Genomic DNA, 20,937 nt, shown 5'->3' on the forward strand with positions numbered 1-20,937 from the left:
TGTTTGCCCTTGGGGGCCCACAGTGCCTGGAGTCCTGCGGGAACTGCTGGTCTGCCCACAGCCCGGGTGCCCTGGGGTTTCTCTCTGCTTGAAGGGCGCCTGCCTTGCTCAGTCGGTCCCGGGCCCCTGGGCAGAAGGAACCCAGGAAGCACTCAGCAGAGGTGGGCTCCTGCACAGTCAGCTAGAGGGGACCTGGTCAGGAGGGGACCCTGAGGCCTGGGCACCCCCTGTTCAGCCTTCATCACCCAGCTGGGACCAAAGAACCGCTGAGCTGGGCGCTGCGGGGGGGATGGCTCCGCACTGCAGGCGAGTGGGGTGACTGGAGACTGCCCTCGGAGAAGTCAGGGCCTCCGGAGGGGGGCGGGGGAGGGCGGGTGTGGACCCTGGGGCAGGTGCATGGCACAGCACCTGCTTGGGAAACCCACATTCCATATCAGATGCGCCAGGGAAGACAGGAGAGGGTGGGCTGCTGCCACCCATGGGGGACCCCGATGGTGCCTGGCCTAGCCCTGGCTGTTGACAGTAAAGCAGTAGATGGAAGGTTATCTATCTATCTATCTATCTATCTATCTTGCTTTGTTTTTCAAATAAATAAAAATAACAAAACGTGGGCCCTGTGCTTCTGGGCTATAGGAGACAGGCTTGAGGGAGGAGAGGACCCCTCTCCCCCATCGCAAGGCTCCAGGAAGATGCAGAGGTGAGAGAGGGTGTGGTGTCTGCCCCCGCTGGCCTGACCTTCCTGCTGGCCCGATGGACCAAGCGCAGGGCACCCCGCTGAGCACCAGGCACCATGCTGGGCCCAGATGGTGAGTTCCCTGCCCTGGGGCAGCTGCTGCCCACGGCCAGTGCGATGTAGCCCTGGGCTGTTTACCCTGGGTGCAGTCCACGTGCTGGGCTCCCCGTGCGCCCTGCCCACATGCACCCGGCAGCGGGCCTGGCCCAGCCCCCAGCCTGCGTGCCTTGGTTCCTTGTGACTTTTTTTATGAAGTGTCCAAATCTAAAGAGGTGAGCCCCCTCGCCCGCACTCCCCCATGGTTACCACTCGGCCACCTTTGCTTCCTCTTGCTCTCTGAGGCATCTTTGCTGCGTCATCTGAAAGTGAGCCGCGGATGCTCCGCCCCTCAGTGCGTCAGCAGGTGCCTTGAGGAGCAAGGACGTCCCCCGTGCAGCCACGAGGCCACCGATCAGTGGCAGTCTCCCCTCTTCGGCCCTAACCAGGGTTCCCCTATTGTCCTCCGGAGACCCTTCCCGTGGCTTGCTTCCTGGTCCAGAAAGCTGAGTGCATTACGTGTGGTTGTTGGGTTTCTGTAGACTGGGACAGTCCCCTGAGTGTGTGGGGGGGTGGTGTGACATTGGCCTCGAAGGTGGACAGGAAGTGGCCCCAGTGACACTGGTGGATATTTATTTAGAGAACCTGCTGGCTGGCTGGCTGGAAGAGCCCGGCCCTGGGGCCCATGGCAGGACGCTGCTGGGGCAGAATCGCCCCAGGATGGGGTCAGTCACGTGATGGTCCCACAGTGCACACCTCCCCGACCTCGGTGCCGAGAGTTTGGGTGTTGTGCGACCGCCCTGCTGACCACGCATCCTGGTTCCAGGCTTTAGTTACAGCGCTGAGGTCCCCTGGTGTTACAGCGCCACCGTCCCACCCTGCCCCTGGCTGCCTTTCACCCTGGGAGTGAGTGGCACCCATCTGCCTCCCTGCCCCCCTCTCATTGGCAGCTCCCCCTCTGCAGGTGGGTGAGAAGCCAGCGTCCACACTTGTTGGGACAGTCTGCAGGCCCCAGGGAAGGGCTCCGTCCCCTGAAGGGAAAAGTGCTTGGGACCCACATTTGGCAAGTCGACCACATCGGATGAAATTACGGCTTCCTGAGCCCTGGGGGCAGGGTGCTCTGCCGGCTCTGCTCTATGTGGGGTTTGAGGTTGCCAGAGATGCAGGATGTAGGTGAAGAGAGAATGTGTGTGTGTGCGTGCGCATGCACGCGTGCATGGGAGTGCCAGAGCATGGAGACACGGGGCGTGGCGACCGCACAGCTGAGTGACCACACAGCGTGGCTGGGGCTTGGGAGGGAGCAACCCAGAGCTTCCTGTGACTAGGGGGCCTCCCCTGCGTGCAGTGCTGCTGTCACGGCCAAGGAGGGCAGCTGGGTTCATAAGTAACCCCTTCCCCGACATTGCACAGGCCCCTACCTGAGGGGCCTCCCTGGGCTCCCTGTGCCCGGGTCTTGTGGGTGAAGCCCTGGGCCTGGCCCGTGCACTTTGCCCCAGGGTGCTCGTTTCCAGTCTGTCGTCACGTTCCCTGGGGTAGGAGCTCCCTGCCTTCTCTTCCTTCTTGAGGGAATTTCTACTCATAAATTCTAAGCGTGCCACCCCTTCTGTCTTCCTGGCGTGGTGCCCCAAGGAGTTCACGGTGATCCCTTTAGCTTCAGCACAGACTCTCACCAAGCCTGTTTTGCTTGTTTGCTCAGCGTCAGTTTTTTTTTTTTTTTTTTTTAATGACAATAATACACATGCATCTTTCGAGCCCGCCCCTCTCCCCCAGTGCCAGCCCCAGCTCTGCCTGCCTTTCTGCTACCTGCCTGTTTCGAGAGAATCTGCTTCTCGCCGCTGTGTTCTTGATTTACCCACTCTGGACACATCCGTCCCTCCGTGTCCTGCAGGCGGGAGTTTCTCACTCCACCGCCCTGTCGTTGCCCTTATTAATATTAAATCGCCATTTTGGGTGAGGTCCACGAATATAACTGATGTTCCCTGTTGAGCCCGGCACTGAGCTACAATCACTTATTTTTAAAGAGCTAACAGTTGTCTGTAGTCACGCCGGGGTCGCTTTGAGCCTATTTCTGACCCCTCCCTGCGCACCAACAGGAGGTCGTGGCTTATCTATGTATGCATCAATCAATTCCATTTTTTTTTTTTTGCTAGACACTGGACTATCAACATTCTCCAAAGCTTTCAAAATGAATGAAAATTTAGTTCACCTTTATATTTCATTCTGTTTCCAAATTATTTATGTATTTATTTTATTTGAAAGGCAGAATGACAGAGGAGGAGAGAGAGAGCGAGCAATTTGGCATTCACTGATTCACTCCCCAACTGGCCACAACAGCCAGGCTGGACCAGGCCAAAGCCAGGAGCCAGGAGCTCCGCTGGGGATTCCCACGTGGGTGCAGGGGCCCGAGCACTGGGGCCGCCCTCTGCTGCTTCCCCAGGGCTCATTAGCAGGGAGCTGGATCAGAAACAGAGCAGCGGCTGGCACTGTAACCCGTGCTCTAATGTGGGGTGCCGACAAGAGGGGGATTAACCCACTGCGCCACAAGGCTGGCTCTCTCTCTTAGAATTTACTATAACGCAACGCTGCTCCTCTGTGAAAGCCCGCAGCCCCACGCCCTGCAGGCTGCCCCGCCCGGGGGACCCCCCCCCCAGCCCTCCTCACGCTGCCCTTTAATTGCCGGGTTCCTCGCTTGTGGCTCCTACTGCATTGCAGGGACAGGGCCAGGGGCTGGGTCGTGCTCACTGCTTGCTGTCTCCCTGGGCGGCCGCAGGAGCTGCCTGGCGCATAGTAGGATTTGCGATGATTTGCGTTTCTTAAGCGGCTCGGGGGTACGCCTGCTCCCCTGTATTCTCTGGGGCCTTGTCTTGAGCCTGCTGGTTGGACCTGGAGGCCCGTATGGGGCCTGTTCTGACTTAATCACAGTCTCCCAGATGCAGATAACAAAGGCAGGGCTTTCTCCCCCAATCCACTGTGCCCTGAGCGCGCACACACCACACACCATACATACTACCCACACACTACACACACACACACACGCAGTGCTCACACCACACATGCACACACGCACTCGATCAGCCTGGAGCACATTCGAGCCCCCGATTTGTCCCTGTCACTCCCCAGGTCCCTGCCCACACCGCCGAGCTCAGTGCAAGACTCACTGGCGGTCGGGGAGTGAGGCTGAGACTCGCACAATCCATCAATCAATAAACCCATCCGTCTTCCTCCACGCGGCCTCCCGGGCGTTTCACTCCCCAGCTGGCAGCTGAGCAGAGGCAGAAGGAAGCCTGTGTGGAAAGGTGACCCCCGTGTCGGCTTTGCCGTGGCGCGCCCCTTATCCACACTCAGGAACCCCACGAAGGCAAGGCGGGAAAGGGGGACCTGGCCGTTCACCTGGGATCCGAGGGACCTTCTGGGAGGCCGAGTGAGGCTGAGCTCCGACCTGGCCCTGGCCTGGACGGCGTGGTGTGTGGGGGCCGGTAGAAGCGGAGGACTGGCAGCCCAAGGCCAGGCTGGTGCAGTTCCATTTCCTGTAGCCTTTGGGTCTTGACCACACGGGAAGCGCCGTCCTCAGAGGATGCTGCGCAGGAGCCGCCACGCCCTCCTGAGCCTGGGTGGCCGGGCTGCCTTGGAGCTGGGCACTCATCCCACACATGGACACGGCGGGAGCCCTGGGCGCGCCTCCAAGCCAGGACAGTGGCCCCGAAGGCCCTCGTGCCCGGGGACCCTGGGCTCCTGCAGCAGCCCTGGGGGCCCACCCAGAAGGCATCACGGCCAGGGGCAGGGGAGCCTCACCCAGGGCCATGTGGGAGGCAGCCACTTGGAGTTGGCTGCTGACCCCAAAATAAAGGCCATGGCTTCTGGCCTGGGGCGGCGCCCTGGGTGGAAGCTCTTCTCTTGGGGGTGCCCTTCCCAGCCTCCCCCCTACCCCCTAAAGGAGGCAAGAAAGGGCCCAAGCTGTCGCGTGATTGGCCCCTGTGCAGAGGAACCCGGGAGGTTCTCTGATGGCTCCTGGCCCCCCGCTTTGTGCCTCTCTCCCCTCCCCCCTCCCCTCTCCCTTTCATTCCCAGCTTGCCTCCTTGGGGACGCTCTCCTCCCTCTCCCTCTCTCTCTCTTTCCCCTTTTCTTCTATTCAGTCCCTTGCCTTTTGCCTCTCCCTCTTTTTCATTCCGTTTTTCTTCCTCCTTGTCAATAGTGCTTCTGTTTCCGTGGGAGCGCCTGGGGGGAGGGGAGGACGGGAGGTGACTGCAGGCCTGGAGCTGGCCGGTGGGTGTGGGATCACACACCAAGTCGGCCTGGCCCGGGGTGGGGCTCGATGGGAGGGTAAAGGTCAGAGGTCAGAGGTGGCTATGGCTCCTCCAAGCCCCTCCCCTGGTGCAGTGTGAAGCCGCCGCCTGTCCGGTGTGGGCCCGGCCTCAGCTCAGCCTGGAGCCCAGGAAGAGGAGCCCTGCAGGGTCTCCCTGGGCAGGGCTCGGGCCGCATACTCTCCTCCTTCGTGGAGGGGCCCTGAACCTCAGATCTGCAGTGCTCGCCTGGGAGCGGCCGGGCGCGCCCGCTTAGGTTCTCCAGAATTATCCATCAGAACAGTTCGGCTCTTTCTCAGGAAGCCTCTTGGTTCTTTAAAGCCCAGGAGGGGAGCTTCCTCTGGGGGCTGACGGCCTGTCCACCAGCGCGTGCACCTGCCTGCCTAGCCCCTGCTGTTTCTCGTGCATGGCGGCTCCTGTCTTGTGTGGTGGGGGCAGCGGGCAGGGCCACCCCCACTGGGGACCGGAGTTGCCCCGAATGCCTCCAGGTGTGTCGGTGCCTGTGTGGGCTTCTGCTCAAACCCTCACACTGCCTCACACAGCCGTGGTTTCCTGCTCCCTGCCTTGGAGCCCACCGAACTCCTGCACATACTACAGAACCCTGCTCAGGCGCCCCTTTGAACATTTCCAACCCCGAGTCAAACACGTCTTCCTAGACTTGATGGTGTGCCAGCCACCAGCTCTCTAAGGTCTCACCCTCTCTTCCCCGAGGCTCCTTGAGGGCAGGGACCATACTGAGTTCCTGGAAGAAGGGGTGTGGCCACTTGAGCCATCTGCTGCTTTCGTAGGCACAGTAGCAGGGAGCTGGATGGGAAGTGGAGCAGCCGGGACTTGAACCTGCTGTGCCACGGTGCCAGCCCCCATCAGTGTTTGTGGAAATCAGAATGGATACAGCCCAGCACTGTGCAATCATTAAGCCTCCTGCAAGACATCCAAGCTGGTGGGCTGTCACTCCCCACCTCGCCCCCAAGTCAGGGCCAGCTGTGAAAGCACACAAGAGCAGGAAATGACCAAGGCCAGACCCCTAGCTGGAGGAGGGGGACACGTGCACAGGTCTCTCTGGGGCCACCAGGGACGGTGGGATGCTGAACCCCGGGGAGGGTGGGCTGTCAGGAGACTCCCTTGGAGCCCTGGCCGTGGCAAGTGCAGGTGTGCTGGGTGACGGAGACTTCCCAGGAGGGGAGCCTGGGGCCCAAGAGGGCTAGGAAGATGCCTGAGCCCCGCCCCCCCACCCCCCACCCCGTGGCAGTGAGCGGTGGGTAGGGGTGCTCCAGGAAAGGGGTGGGGAAGGCTGGGGCAGCCCCCACCCATAGCAGCCGCAGCCCCCGTGGGCAGGGCCTTCACTGCCCTGGCTGGCCAGCAGGTTTTTCCAGTTTGGGCGAGGACAGCGCCTTCCACCCCATGAAGGCACACCCTTCTGTCTCTCTCTGCCCTGGCTGGGGATAGGAGTGGGGGAAGGGCCGCAAGTCTGTGTCTGGGAGCCGGCTTTAGAGACAGATGTGTTTCCGGGGTCCCAGGACTGGCATTGCGGGGTGGGCTCCTCCAGGAACTGGCTGTGCGCGCCCAGGCAATTGGAGTGCAGTCACGGGAGCGGCCAGGCTCTGCTGTCCGCTGTGCAGGCTTTGCCTGGTAAGCCAGGAGAAGCCATCACACACCTCTGAGAAGCAGCAGAGGCGAGGCATGGCCTGGGCTGTTGGTTCCAGGGCTCCTGTAGAAAGGGCATGGGGCGTGCCCAGAACCTCGGCAGATGTGTGAGCCGGCCATCACAGGCCTGCCTGCACAGCGCACCTCGGCGATGGCTCAGCACCCCCAGCCTGGTCAGTCCACCTGATGTCTCAGCACTGCCCGGTGGCTAAGCAGCCTTCCCTTACTCATCATTCATCTGAGGCAGAGATCTATCCCTGGTTCCCTGCCCCAGATGCTAACAAGAGCGCGGCTGGGCCAGGCCTCCCCGATGGACGGCAGCGATCCAATCGCCGCCTGCCGCCCAGGGTGTGCGTTAGCAGGAAGCCCGGTCAGAAGCAGAGGAGGGGCCGGTGCTGTGGATAGTGGGTAAAGCAGCTGCCTGCAGCACCGGCATCCCATATGGGCGCTGGTCCAAGTCCCGGCTGCTCCACTTCTGATCCAGCTCCCTGCTGATGCGCCTGGGAAGGCAGCAGAAGATGGTCCAAGTGCTTGGGCCCCTGCCACCCACGTGGGAGACTCAGAGGAAGCTCCTAACTCCTGGCTTCAGCCTGGCCTAGCCTACCAGTGTAGCCAACTGGGGAGTGAGGCAGCAGATGAGATTCTCTCTCTTTCTGTCTCTCCTTCTCTATAATGCTGCTTTTCAAATAAATAAATCTTTTTTTTTTTTTTTAAATAGGGCAGAGGAGCCAGGACTCAAACCAGGCCCTCCAAACTGGGATACGGGAATGCCAAGCGGTGGCTTTACCCATTGCACCAAATGCCTTCCCCACTATGCAGGCAGCCGGAGGCCCCCTCAACTCTCTGGCTTTGAAGACCAATGCTCTGATGCAGTTCGCGAGGTTTCTGTACCTCAGTTTCCATAGTTGTAAAACGGGGTGATAGGACTTGTGCCAGCCACAGGAGTGAGATAAGGAGCTCAGAGGTGGCCCAGGTTGGCACCATAACGCAGGGTTGCCGGCCAGCCCGCTGACACGGATTTTGCCCTGGGAGAAGAACCCACACGGAGCCTGGCAGGAGGCTCGGTGATGTCATGCGTGAGAAGTGCTGCGCCCGGCCAGAGGCCGACGCTCGCTCTGAGTCACGGAAGAGCTTGCGTTTCCTTGGCCCAGGGGATCTGGGCGATCCCGCCCCACAGCACAGCAGGGCTCAGACGCAGACGGGAGAGGAGGGGAAGTGGGCTTGGAAATTCAGGCAGCAGTGGATCCTTTGCTCTGCCTCGTTGAGTTGGGGGATTTGGAAAAAGAGTCGGCGTCTATGATAAGGGGTTCCGGCTCACTAGGGTCCCCTCTGGCTCCTGGGGCACAAGGGACCCTGCCAGTCCCACGGGCAAAAAAACTGGAAGTGGAGGCTATTAGCATCTCACTCCCTCCCTGGGCCTCATTTGGTGCCTTTTTCACGGGCGCATCCTCTCCCGGCTCCTTCTCGGGGTTCAGAGATGTTTAGTAGCCATCAGAACGTGCCCAACACAGAAGACACACGTGGGCTGCCACGGTGAAGGCTGGCCATGGCCATTTACCACCCGCCAGCCCGCGTGCCAGGGGTGTCCGTCTCGTTGCCGTCTTTCATCTTCTCCAGCGTTCCGGGGCAGAGGGGGCTGATGTCCCTACGTTACAGGTGAAAAACTGAGGCTCTGAGAAGTCACCTGGGCAGTCAGGAAGCAACCCGCTGCCTCCAGGGACCCACCACAGGGAGAAGCCCCCGGCACTGGCTTGCTGTGCGAGGGTCACCTTTTAACCCTTGGGTTGCATGAAGGCCCCCTACCCGCCGGCCCTTGGGACCCAGATTGAAGAGGATACAGCCGCAGCCACCTTGGGTGCCCTCCCCTCTGCCGTCCAGGGATCTGCCTCTCCTCAAATGCCCACCCCCCCTCCTCCTTTGCAGGTCCCTGATAACAGACCCCAGGCGCCTGGCTGGGCTGCCCCTGTCTGCGGCTCCTGCCTTGTCCGAACCTCGTATCTCAGGCACGCATCTGCCCTTCCCAGCTACACCGAGAGTCGTGTGTGGATGCGCAGTTTCCACCCCGTCTGCAGGTCCTGCCCCTGCGCTCACTGCGTGTAGGTCCTCCTTGCCAGGCGATGGTGACATCCTGTGTGCACGGCCGCCTGTGTGTGTGTGTGTGTGTGTGCGCGCGCACTCGTGCACTGCCAGCCAAAATGTTCCGCCAGCCGTCCCTCCCCTCGGAGAGCCAGAGAGGCATTACGTGAATGAGAGCGCCATTCTCCACTCCTCTCCTGGCACGAGTCCGGGCTCGAGTCGGGTGCGTGGGTGACTGCAAAATAAACGGGGACTGCGCCGCCAGCTTCGGAGGCAGCACTGCCAGGGGCTCTGCCGGGCCGAAGGCCACAGAGGAGCCACGTGGCTGGCTGGCTGGGAGGGAGGAAAGGGCTCGGGGCCAGACCTCGCTCGCCTGCCCCCTACAGGTGTGCAACTCCCCTGCCCCCTGCTCTTCTGTTCTCGTGCTCCTCCCCCATGCCCACCGTCTGGGCAAGCCCCTCGGCATCGCTCGCCGGATCCGCCTGCCTGATTGGCTCCGCCACCTCGAGACCTCCCCAGACCCCTCGGCCCAGCCAGGGGCTGACAGCTCCCAGAGTGCCAGTTTCCATGGAAAACATTCCTGATTCCTTAAGTTGGGGGCTGTGGAGGGACAACACAGAAGTGCCCGTCTCCTGTCTGTTTTGCACCTGTCTCGTCTCTCACCAAACTCTGAGGCCCCCGAGGCCAGTAGCTGTGGCTCCCACTGAGTCCCGACACGCACTGGCCTGGTTCCCAGACATTTATTTCCCTTATCTCTGGTTCTCAAAGCACAGGCACTGAAGGTGGGCCTAATCTCCACCTCTGATGAGACCGGTGACCTTGGCTGTCTCTCAGCTCTTCTGAGCCTTGCTCTCCTCCTCTGTGAAATGGGTCTTGTCACATGATCATACCAGGCAACAAGGCCTGGCCTGCCGGAAGGGCTCTCTGTCGTCACTGTCCCCGTTATAGACAAGGAGCCCAAGTCCCAAGGAGGCTAAGGAACTTGTCCAAGTGTGCAGAGCTGGGGGTGGGACACAGGGCTGGGCTGCCTTCCGCCGTCTGCAGAGGGAAGGCCGACTTCCTGGGCTCCTTCCGCTTGCCCTCACTTCCTCCTGGGGCCAGCCTGGGAGGGGATGAGCGCCGCTGACCCGTCATTGTCACCTCTGTGGGTCACAGACCCCAGGACTTGCTGCATCCCGCGGCAGGGCCTTGCCATGGGCACAGGCCGGGCAGCCACTCTCGCTGGGCCTGTGGAGCCCAGGACCAGAGGCTCACGTAGCCTGGAGCCGCCTGGGGCCTCCTGGAGACCTGGGGCCTTGCTCTCTCTGTGCCTTCGAGACGCAGGGGCCACGCTGTAATCGGCTTGCTCTTTTCTTCTGGGGCCGATCTCTCTTCCGGAACTTTGGCTGGCCCCCTCATTTCCCATCACTCCACGCGCACCACTGCCGCGGAGAAGCCGGGATGGCGGAGACCCGGCCCTTCCTGGGAGCACAGGAGGAGAGACGCGGTCTGCTGTGCCTTGTAGGCAGGGCACGGCGCCTTCCCTGAGCCTCGGTGACTGTTAAACAGCCTTCTCCCCGGACAGCCTGGCCCGCGTGTCCCGGCGGTTCCGCGCGGGACTTCCTGTGTTACACCGGAACTGCGCGTATCTCCGAATGTCGCGCACCCGAAGAAGCGTCTTGTGGTTCCGCTTTCCACGGACTTGTTGACCTGCCCTCGTGGGAGCTCAGGACAGGGCTGCTGAGAGGACCGCGGTGTGCGTGGACCGCAGTGGGTTCTCCCTGACGCCCAGGAAGTGGGGTGTGTGGGGGTGGACGAGTCCCTGCCTGCGGCCTCTAAGAGGCGGCAGGAGCGCAGGCATGAGCGGGTCCGGAAGCCCCGCCCTGTTTGGGATGCAGGGCAGCCGCGTGCATTGAGCATCTGCTTGGTGCCTCGGCCTGGGGGGAGGGGAGACCGCGGGCGGGGGTGGAGGTCCCTGGGCAGCGCCCTCGTCGAGGGGTTCTGGGCCTGGGTCGCCCCAGGTTCCAGGTGCTGACCCTGCTTGGTCCGCAGCAGGCCCGGCTCCCTGGGCTTCTCCTCCCCTGGGGCCTCGCCTGCTGCCCACCTTCCCTCCACAGGTGAGGCGGGGAGAGAGCGCAGCCCTCAGAGAGCCGCCGGGACCACTGCTCACTCTCTCTCTCTCTCCTTCCTTTTTTCTTTATTTTTGAGCAAGAGATAAATAAATGCCGCCCTGAGATGACTCCAAGAACACTGAGGGAGATAAAAGGAGAGTAAAAGGGAGCGAGAGACCAGACGCTAAGGACAGAGGGGATGTGGCCCCAGCGCCGCCATGAGCGGGGGATGAAAGGAAAGAGAGAGATGAGATGGGAACGCAGGACCAAGTGGCGGAGCGCAGGGTGGGGTTGCCACGGAAACGGAAGAGAGGAGGAACGGAGGGAGAGGAAGAGGGAATGGAGAAGGCGCAGAGCCGGCTGAGGAGGGGGGAGGGGGCCCACTGGGGCCCCCAGGTCTGGATCAGGCTGTGTGTGAGGACACCGAGGCTGGCCAGAGAGGAAGACTTGGCGCAGGAAGCCCAGCCCTGCCGAGCGCCCCACGGGCGGGGAGAGCGGGCGCCTGCTCCTCCCTGCCTGCCCGAGCCTGCCTCAGTTTCCGCCTCCGTGTGACAAAAATGGCGCTCACACGACTCTTGTCTTTGTGCCTTGAACCTGGGAGCCACGGTTCTGGGAGTGTTTTCCCCCGTTGCCTCAAGCCGGCCGTGTTCGGGTCCAGCAGAGTGTGCCTGTTGGAGGAGGCGGAGGTGCTGTTTTCTTCTGGAATTGGAGGGCGGTCAGGCACTGGACCAGAAGCCCAGCCAGGCACAGGCAGTCCAGACCCCCACACACACCCGGGTTCCCATCCAGAGCTGGGCTCAGCACGCGGCTTGGTTTCAAAGTCGGCTTGTTTGTCACTTGAACATGGTGGTCTCAGAAGGGCAGCTGCATCCTGTGTGTGTCCCGGGCTAGGGGTGCAGAGGGGGCAGCCAGGGCTCAGCCCTCGGGGTGGGAAGGGGTCTGGAATGGAGCTGAGATGCCAGCTACTTGTAAGTGATTGAGTTGTTAACACAGCTTAACAATGATGCTCAAGTCCACCAAGGAGCTGCTGAGGACACGGGGACCCAGCCTGGTTTGGGGGTCAGGGGAGGATGAGGAGTGAGGAAGCACATTCCAGGCACTGGGAACAGCATACATGAGGAGGCAGAGTGCAGACAAGGTCTCTGACGGGAAAATGAATGGGGGCAGACTTCAGGATGCAGCAGTGTCAGAGCGCTGGTTCGAGTCCCAGCTGCTCCACTTCCGATCCAGTTCCCTGCTAATGCCCCTGGGAGAGCCGTGGGAGGCGGCTCAGGTCTTTGGGTCCCTGCCACCTGCGTGGGAGGCCCGGATGGAGTTCCTGGCTCCTGGCTTCGGTCTGGCCCAGCCCTGGTTGTTGCAGCCATCTGGAGAGTGAACCAGAGGATGGAAGATCTGTGTGTGTGTGTGTGTGTGAGAGAGAGAGAGAGAGAGAGAGAGAGAGATAGAAACTGTGACTTTCAAGCACAAGGCAGGAACCAGACAGGCCAGTTTCATGGGTCCTCGGTGGGGTTTGGCCTGGGTTGCGAGACGTCGGGAAGTGACTGGGGTTCTGTGGCGGGCGGGCTGTGGTGGCTGACGGGTACCAGCACGAGGCTTGTTTCGGTTCTCTGTCCCTTGACCGACTGTTGGAGCCTTTGAGGGCCAGAGCCAGCCACGTGGCAGAACTCGTGAGAGCTAAAGACACTCCTGCAGCGGGGTGGAATGGGGGAAATGCTTGCTCCCACCATGCCCCCAGACCTTGGAAGGCAGGGGCCCAGGCAGAGGTCCCCTGTCGGGGAGGGGCGCTGTGTCAGTCTAGTCTCCATGGTGGGGTAGGGCCTGGCTTGCCTGGAGTGTCCCTTAGTTTCTTCCAGCCTTGCCGGTGAAGATTCCAAGACCTGCCTTGAGGTTGCACAGCCGAGGTGGCCAAGGCATGGGGGGACAAGGGGGACAACCAGAGACGTGGGAGCACCTGGCGGCCCTCCTCTGCTGTAGGAATGTGCCTGCCCAGCAGGTGTGGGGCTGTCAGGCCAGCTCCAGGGCCCGGGGACTTCAGCTTGGAGGCAGCACGGCCACCCAGAACGTAGCCGCAGGTCCCGTTCATTCTTTCGTTCTTGGGCCTGACTGTTGACTTCTTTCCCTCCGCTGTGGTCTTGCAGGACACTCCCTTCCCAGGCTCTCTCTGTGCCCCCGCTGCCATTGTCCCCTGGGGCTGGGCCATTTGCTGGGGAAGATGACCGGGGACAGACCCAGTTCTGAGTCAGCGTGGTTGCATCTGAGCAGATTTCTTCCAAAGAGAGGTGGGCTCGGAGACCTGAGGCCTGCGTGTCCTCGGGAAGCTCCGTGCTGGCTCTCAGCCGACCACTTGCGAACACTCATCACACCTGCAGGATACTTGGATGGCAGCGTCTGCCCTCGCGTCTGACCTCCCAACCAGGTTTAGCCACGGTGACACGGCAAAGTGACGTTCTCAGGCCCTTGTCCTGCCCCCAGAACCCTTCCCCAGGGCCAGTGCCCGCCCTGAATCCTAAAGGCTGAGGGGAACTTCAGCCAGTGCAGAGGAGACAGCCTGTGCAAAGACCCTGGGGTAGACACATCAGCGTGGTAGAGCCTGACTGGGGACACACACTGAGGCCGCAGGCCACGTGGCCAAGGGCCGGCTTCTGGGCTGGAGACTCATGTCCTAGCCTTGGTGGTCTCTGGGTCAGTGACCCCGCTGCTCTGACCCTAGACGCAGGGCTCTGCCCGTCTGTCCGCAGAGGAAAGGGGAAGCTGAGGCAGAGAGAGGATCCCAGAAGGAAGGGGCGCACACTTCCCCATGCTCTCCCCGCCCCCCAGCCGCCCCAGCACCTGCTGGCCGCTCGCTGCTGAGTCAAGGCCTTGTGGGCTGGGCAGAAGTGAGACTGCAGCCGGGATCCCTGAGCCTTGCACAAGCCCCGGCTTTCACTTCCTCTTCCTTCCTGGGGCTGTGTGCAGAGCAGGAGGAAGGAAGGGGATGCGAACAGGGCTGTTTCGCCAGGAGGTGAAGTCCCAGGAGGCTGTCTGTAGCTGCATACCTGCCTGCCACTTCCTTGCCCCTCCCCTCCCCTGGGGCAGAGGGCCCAGTGAGGGGCAGGTGCTGAGAAAGGGGGAGCAAGACTCTCCCCTCCAGTGGACCCTGGCACGGCACCTGCTCTCTCCCAAGATCTCGGCGCTTCAACTGCTGGGGCAGCTCCCTGCTGTGTCCCCGCCACCAAGGACAGCAGCTGACACCTGCTAGGCACTCAGTGCGTGGGTGTTGGGTCAGTGATTCAGTGGCCATTGGAGACCAAGGGGCAGAGCTGTGCTCACAGCATAAGCACTGGTCCTTGCTGAGGTTGTACCGGGGAGTGAGGACCTACTAGGCCCTCAGGAATGGCCATCGAGTTGGTCACAGGTGATGTGCACGCCTGGGCTGGCAGGAGCCGCAGAGTGTGGAGATGGGACTCAGATGGTCAGCAGGTCCTGTGGCTTAAGCAAAACCAGGCCTTGGGTGCCTTCCTCCTCTGTGCTCTGCCCCAGGGGTCACTGGCCACCCTGATCCCGCCCACATCTCCCCTGCCCTCAGAGGAGGGGTGTGGGAAGGGGCTGTCCCGAGAGGAAAAGATCTGAGAGCAGTGTGGATTTGACAGGACATGCCATCACATCTTGGGGAGGGGACCCTGTGTGACAGACAGGTAGACCAAGGATGAACCTGCCCTCGGGGTTCCCTGTCTACCCAGTGCCCGTCTTTAAAAAATATATATGTATTTAGTTAGTTATTGCAAGGCAGAGTTACAGAGAGGAGGGAAGATGCAGAGAGAGAGGGAGATCTTCCATCTGCTTGTTGCTCCCCTAATGGCTGCAGCAGCCAGGACTGAAGCCAGGAGCTTCTTCCGGGTCTCCCATGTGGGTGCAGGGGCCCAAGCACTTGCTTTCCCAGGCGCATCAGCAGGGAGCTGGATCGGAAGTGGAGCACCCGGGACTCGAACCCGCACTGTAGACAGCCTCCCCCGCCGCCGTGCCCATCTTAGAGATGAGCAGAGACCCTGAAGGACCTGGTGACTGGCCCAGTCGCCTGGCAGTAGACGGAGCAGCAGTGAGAGACGCTGGGGGCCTGGGGGCCTGGGTCCCTGCTTGGGTGGGGAAGGACTCCTGCTGGCCTGGCCTGGGGATGAGACTTCATTCCCGCCCTGCTTAGGAGCTGGCCTGGCCTGGCCTGGCCCTCAGGCTGGGAGGTGGTGGGGAAGCGCTGCACCCTGGGAAACAGGGCAGGGTCCCTGCCCCTCCTCCTCCCCTGCTTTGTGTCTAGGCCTGCACAGCCTCTTTCTCACCCTCCCCCAGGCTCCTCCTCTTCCTTGTGTCTCCATTCCTCCCTCTCTCTCTCTTTCTCTCCCTCCCTGCCTCCCCTCCCCCACTCCCAGCACAACTACAGTCTGGCAGCTGCTCCGTTTCTCTCGTCCTTGCCTTCTGCCCGCTCTGGGGACCGGGGGTGCCCTGGGAGGAGGCCACACTGCAGCCCCTCTGGCCACCCCTAGTCTCCTGAGCCAGGCCCTGCGAGAGCCCAGAGCTTTTGTTAAGTCCTCTGCACGAGTGGAGGGGAGAAGCCTGAGAATGGGGGTGCCCCCTCACCCCAACAGGGACAGAGGGCTCTACGGTGGGGTGGGGAGGGGACCCTGGCAGACAGGTGCCATGCACCTGGCCTGCAGGGCATAAAGCAGAGGGCGTGGCCTGTGGGAAGGAGCAGGCCCAGGCCTGGGAGAAGTGAATCAGAAAGCCAAGGGTGGGGTGGAGGGGAGTGGACAGGGTCAGAGTCCCCGGCCCCGACTCAGATGACGAGCAGGCAGCGGGCCAGTGAGCCTCTTCGTACCCACACAGCCTGCCCCAGGAGCCCCAGGAGCCCCACTGATCGGCCCTGCCCGGTGGCCTTCGTTCTGTCCAGGCAAGTCCCACCCAGTGGGCGGGAGAAGGCTTCTGGCAGAAGTGGATACCCCAGGAGGGGCTCTGGTCACCCTCAGAGCTGGCCCTGGGCCCAGGTGAGGCCCAAGAGGCCTGGGTGCAGACCCAGCTCACGCCCCCTCCCCCACGCCGAGCAAGGCTGAGAAATGGGGGAACAGACTGTCGCGCACTCACAACATACACACACCCCATGGGGTTGATCTGGGGATGATCCGGCTCACCTGGGACCTGTCCCACACGAGAGCCATGGCTCCGCCTCCGTATTTGTGTTTCGTTGTTTGCACCCCTCTGTGGCCACAGGAGCCCAGGGCTTTGGGACTCTCACATCAAACCACCCGCCCACGCCTGGCAGGTGTGGTCTGTAGCTGGTGACCATGAGTGGACAGTCAGGGCCCACGGACCCATGCACCTGCTCCCCGGGCAGGTGTTGCTTGGCCTGTTTGCATCTCTGCACCTGTTCCGAGAGGAGGCGGGGCCTGGGATGGGCACCTCATCCCCACGCAAGAAGAGGACACGGAGGCGTGGGCCGTGCCCTCGCTGTACCCCTGCTTGTCAGCACTTGCTCCCGCGGGCCCTGCCTTGGGAAAGTCCGGGGGAAAAACCGCTGAGTGGATCAGCCCACTGCCAGCCCGCAGACATGGGGGCTGCCGAAGCAGGAGGCGGCGGGGGCCAGCTTGGGGGAGGCGGGGGAGGGGAGGCTCCCAGCGTGGCTGGGCCAGGCCCAGAAGGTTGGGACCGGGCCTCACCCCTCACCTGGTGCCTCCAGCCCCCGCATTTGGCAAATCTTGGCTGCACAGGTGAACGGATGAGTTATCAGTCCCAGGCGGCCAGCCTTAGACTCGCAGAAGCGTCGCACGAAGTGGGGCCCGAGGTTGGGGAAATCTCCCAGCTGTGCACCCTGCAGGAGTCGGCTGCACCCTGGCCTGAGGCCTCCTGGGCCTGTGGGGTTTGTCTCTCACCCATCGTCCCTTTAGGGGGCACATGGGACTGTGACGTGACTTGACTTAATCCCTTCTCAGTGATCAAGCCAAGGCTCCAGGCCAGGGGCCAGGCTCCTGGGTGCATCTGAATGACGTGGCAGTGACTGATGCTTGTGTGTGGGGAGGGGGCAGGTTCTGAAACAGCCCCCACCCCCAGGCTTCCCAGGGGCACGCTGAGTCCCCAGCCCCCACCGCAGGTTTCCTCCTATTGCTCCCATCCACGAGAGCTCACTCCCGGCTTAATAATTTAATCTGTACTGTCCGCTTCAAGGAGGCCGAATTCCTGTCTGGGGTATTTTTAGCCTCAGGAAAGGGAAGCTCCACTGGGCGCTGGGGGAGGGCGGAACCAGGCCAGGCCATTTCCTGAGGAACGTCCAGCAGGCCCTGGCCCTGGCCTGGGAGGAGAGCCCGAGGGACAGGCAGGAGTCGCCCCAGGAATGCCAGCCCCTTCCTCTGACGGGCTGGGCACTGAGCCAGGGCCAGGGGGACAGGCAGGAGCTTCCGAGGCCCAGAGGCAGCGCCAGGCCCCCACGGGCGCAGCTGGGCGCTGCACAGTCCTGGGGGAGCCTGGAGAGTCTGGGCCGGGGGAGGGGGACCTTGAGGACCTCCTGGTTGTCCAGAGGAGGGGGCAGGGCCCCTGGGGAGGGAGGAAGCACTGCAGCCATGGGCACCTGGGCATGTGGGCGCCCAGGGGTCCAACAGAAGAACATATTAAAACCGAAACCTTGACCTCGAGCCCCGCAGCTGGTTTTGGCGTTCAGGGCCAACCATGGGCGCCGTCGTGGGAGGCGGTCAGGGTGCCCTTGTCTCACACCAGGTCTGCCGGGGAACCCCAGCGTGGAAGCCAGATAAAAGCCATACTTGTACCCGTATCCATTCACGTATTTATGTATGGAACCTTTAGAATCAAGGGACGCAGGGGGTCGTAGTGATGTCGGAGGCGCTGGGTGTCCAGGCTGCCGGTGCCTTGTCTATGGGGGCCTTCAGAAAGTTCATGGAAAATGCATATTGTGAAAAACCTCACCTAGATTTATTTTTTTTTAAAAGATTGATTTATTTGAGAGGCAGAATTACACCCATATGGGATGCCGGCGCTGCAGGCAAAGGCTTAATCTACTCACCACAGTGCCAGCCCCCTATAGATTTTTGTTTCTAACACCAAGATAAACAAACTTAGCTTTTAATTCCACTTTGCACAACCTCTTTAAAGTTCCTTCATTCCTACAGCCACGCCATTACAAATGGTGACAGCTGGCCACCAGCCACGGTGCCGGCATCCCTTATGGCACTGGTTCATGTTCCAGCTGTTCTGCTCCGCTTCCCGGCCCAGCTCCCTGCTAACGTATCTGGGAAAGCCGCAGAAGATGGCTCAAGTGCTTGGGTCCCTGCACCCACAAGAGGAGCCGGAAGAAGTTCCTGGCTTTAGCCCTGGCCATGGTGGCCATTTGGGGGAGTGAACCAACATATGTCTCTGTCTCTCCCTCTGCCTTTCAAATAAATAAATACATTTTTAAAAATTTACTTATTTATTTTAAAGGCAGAGTTACAGAGAGAATGAGAGACAGAGAGAGAGATCTTCCATCCCCTGATTCGCTCCCCAAATGACTACAATGGCCAGGGCTGGGACAGGCAGAAGCCAGGAGCAAGGAACTTTATCCAGGTCTCTCGTATGGATGGAGGGCCATCTTCCACTGCTTTCGAAGGTGCCTTAGCAGGGAGCTGGATCGGAAGTGGAGCAGCCAGGACAGGAACCAGTGCCCACATGGGATGCCAGCACTGCAGGCGGCTGCACCACAGCACCAGCCCAATAAAAAAAAAGAAAAAGAGAGAGAGAGAGAGAAAGAGCTGTCTGGCACCGCACCCACCAGGCAGTCTCAGAGTCTGTGCACAATTAATCACCCTGGCAGCCAAGCCAGCGGGGCGTGCAGTGTGTGGGCGTGCAGCACGCACTGCATTGGAGAAGGGGAATTTGGAAAGTCCGTTCTGAGAATAGTCTTCAGTTCCAGTCAGATTTTTGAGGAAGTATGCAAGGACCTGCAGGGCACGGTTTGAGAAAATCCAACCACCCCGTTTTACAGATGGGAAGACTGAGGCCGGCCGGGGGCGGGCAGGGCTCACCCAGGGTGCCACAGGGAGATGGAGGAGATGGATTGATACACAGAGGGTATCATTGCACTCCATAATTAATTACTAGTGTGTGCTGTCTCCAAAGCAGGAGACAGACGTCAGGGCCAGACACACCCAGCGGTAGCTGCGGCCCTGAGCTGTGTCTGTGCTGCCCTGAGCCGCGGACACTCACGTTTCTCTCCCTTCCACAGCCATGCCCGCCTAGCCGGCCGCCGCGGGATGGAGGGCTTCATGGACTCAGGGACACAGACGGACGCTGTGGTGGTGCTGTCCTTGGCACAGGCCGCCGTGCTGGGCCTGGTCTCGGAAAATGAGCTCTTCGGAGCCACCATAAGCGCCCAGGCCTTCTACCAGGACCTGGGCCCTGAGCTGCCGGGGACGGCCCTGGGCGAGCCGGGGCCGCCGGGCCCCGAGGTCTACCAGCTGGCCTGCAACGGGCGGGCCCTGGAGGAACCAGCCGAGGAGGAGGTGCTGGAGGTGGAGGCGGCCTGCGAGAAGCACACCCGGCGGAAGACGCGGCCCCCGGTGCGGCTGGTGCCCAAGGTCAAGTTCGAGAAGGTGGAGGAGGAGGAGGAGCAGGAGGTGTACGAGGTCTCTGTGCCTGGGGACAAGGATGCAGGCCCGGCCGAGGCCCCTGCCGAGGCAGCAGGTGGCGGCTGCGAGACCCTGGTGCAGAGCAGTGCCGTCAAGATGATCGACCTCAGCGCCTTCAGCCGCAAGCCCCGGACGCTCCGGCACCTGCCGCGGACCCCCAGGCCCGAGCTGGACGTGGCCCCCTACGAGCCTCACTTCCCGGAGCCGGCCCGGGACGGCTTCCCCGAGCCCAGCCTGGCGCTGCCCGGGCCGGAGGCCTTGCCCGCCGAGTGTGGCTTCGAGCCACCGGCACACCTGGCCCCCCTGAGTGACCCCGAGCCGCCCGCCCTGGCGTCACCGGAGCCCGTGAAGCCGGAGCAGGGCTTTGTGTGGCAGGAGGCGGGCGAGTTCGAGGCGGACGCGGCCGGCTCCACGGCGGAGCGGCACAAGAAGGCGCAGCTGGACCGGCTGGACATCAACGTGCAGATCGACGACTCGTACCTGGTGGAGGCGGGTGACCGGCAGAAGCGCTGGCAGTGCCGCATGTGCGAGAAGTCCTACACGTCCAAGTACAACCTGGTGACGCACATCCTGGGCCACAACGGCATCAAGCCGCACTCGTGCCCGCACTGCAGCAAGCTCTTCAAGCAGCCCAGCCACCTGCAGACGCACCTGCTCACGCACCAGGGCACGCGGCCCCACAAGTGCCAGGTGTGCCACAAGGCCTTCACGCAGACCAGCCACCTGAAGCGCCACATGCTGCTGCACTCGGAGGTCAAGCCCTACAGCTGCCACTTCTGCGGCCGCGGCTTCGCCTACCCCAGCGAGCTCAAGGCCCACGAGGTGAAGCACGAGAGCGGCCGCTGCCACGTGTGCGTCGAGTGCGGCCTGGACTTCTCCACCCTGACGCAGCTCAAGCGCCACCTGGCCTCCCACCAGGGCCCCACCCTCTACCAGTGCCTGGAGTGCGACAAGTCCTTCCACTACCGCAGCCAGCTGCAGAACCACATGCTCAAGCACCAGAACGTGCGGCCCTTCGTGTGCACCGAGTGCGGCATGGAGTTCAGCCAGATCCACCACCTGAAGCAGCACTCGCTCACCCACAAGGTAAGGCCGCCCCGCCCCGCCCCCGGCCCATGGCCCCGCCCCCGGCCCATGGCCCCGGCCCCGCCCCCAGCCCATGGCCCCGCCCCCTGGCCCCCGCCCCGGAGCCCTTGTCCTCCTCACTTCCCGCCCCCCCACCCCTGGATGACGTCATGCAGGGGCTGGACAGACAGACACCCCTCTTACCTTTATACTTGTGTATTTGTTTTGGACGAGATCTAGGAAGAAATAGAGTTGCAATTCATATTCTTCACCAGAAAACCTTTCTTATTTAAATGGAATGAAACTTTAAAAAAATATTTATTTATTTGAAGGGCAGAATTACAAAGAGAGAGAGA

General features: G+C 61.7%; 1 protein-coding gene across 4 annotated transcripts in view; it reads left to right on the forward strand.

Moving 5' to 3' along the window:
• ZNF710 (zinc finger protein 710) overlaps window positions 1-20,937 on the forward strand; it is a 60,384-nt gene that overhangs the window by 34,337 nt on the left and 5,110 nt on the right. For all 4 annotated transcript variants that reach the window (XM_051834308.3, XM_051834307.3, XM_051834309.3 and 1 more), the window contains one exon: window positions 19,114-20,602. In XM_051834308.3, the coding sequence (XP_051690268.1) occupies window positions 19,142-20,602 (1,461 nt within the window). In that variant the 5' untranslated portion in view covers window positions 19,114-19,141. The remainder of the gene's footprint in view (window positions 1-19,113; window positions 20,603-20,937) is intronic.

The sequence above is a fragment of the Oryctolagus cuniculus genome, chromosome 12, assembly GCF_051225735.1.
Source record: "Oryctolagus cuniculus isolate XC-2025 breed Fujian yellow rabbit chromosome 12, ASM5122573v1, whole genome shotgun sequence".
In the NCBI taxonomy this organism is placed as follows: Eukaryota; Metazoa; Chordata; class Mammalia; order Lagomorpha; family Leporidae; genus Oryctolagus; species Oryctolagus cuniculus.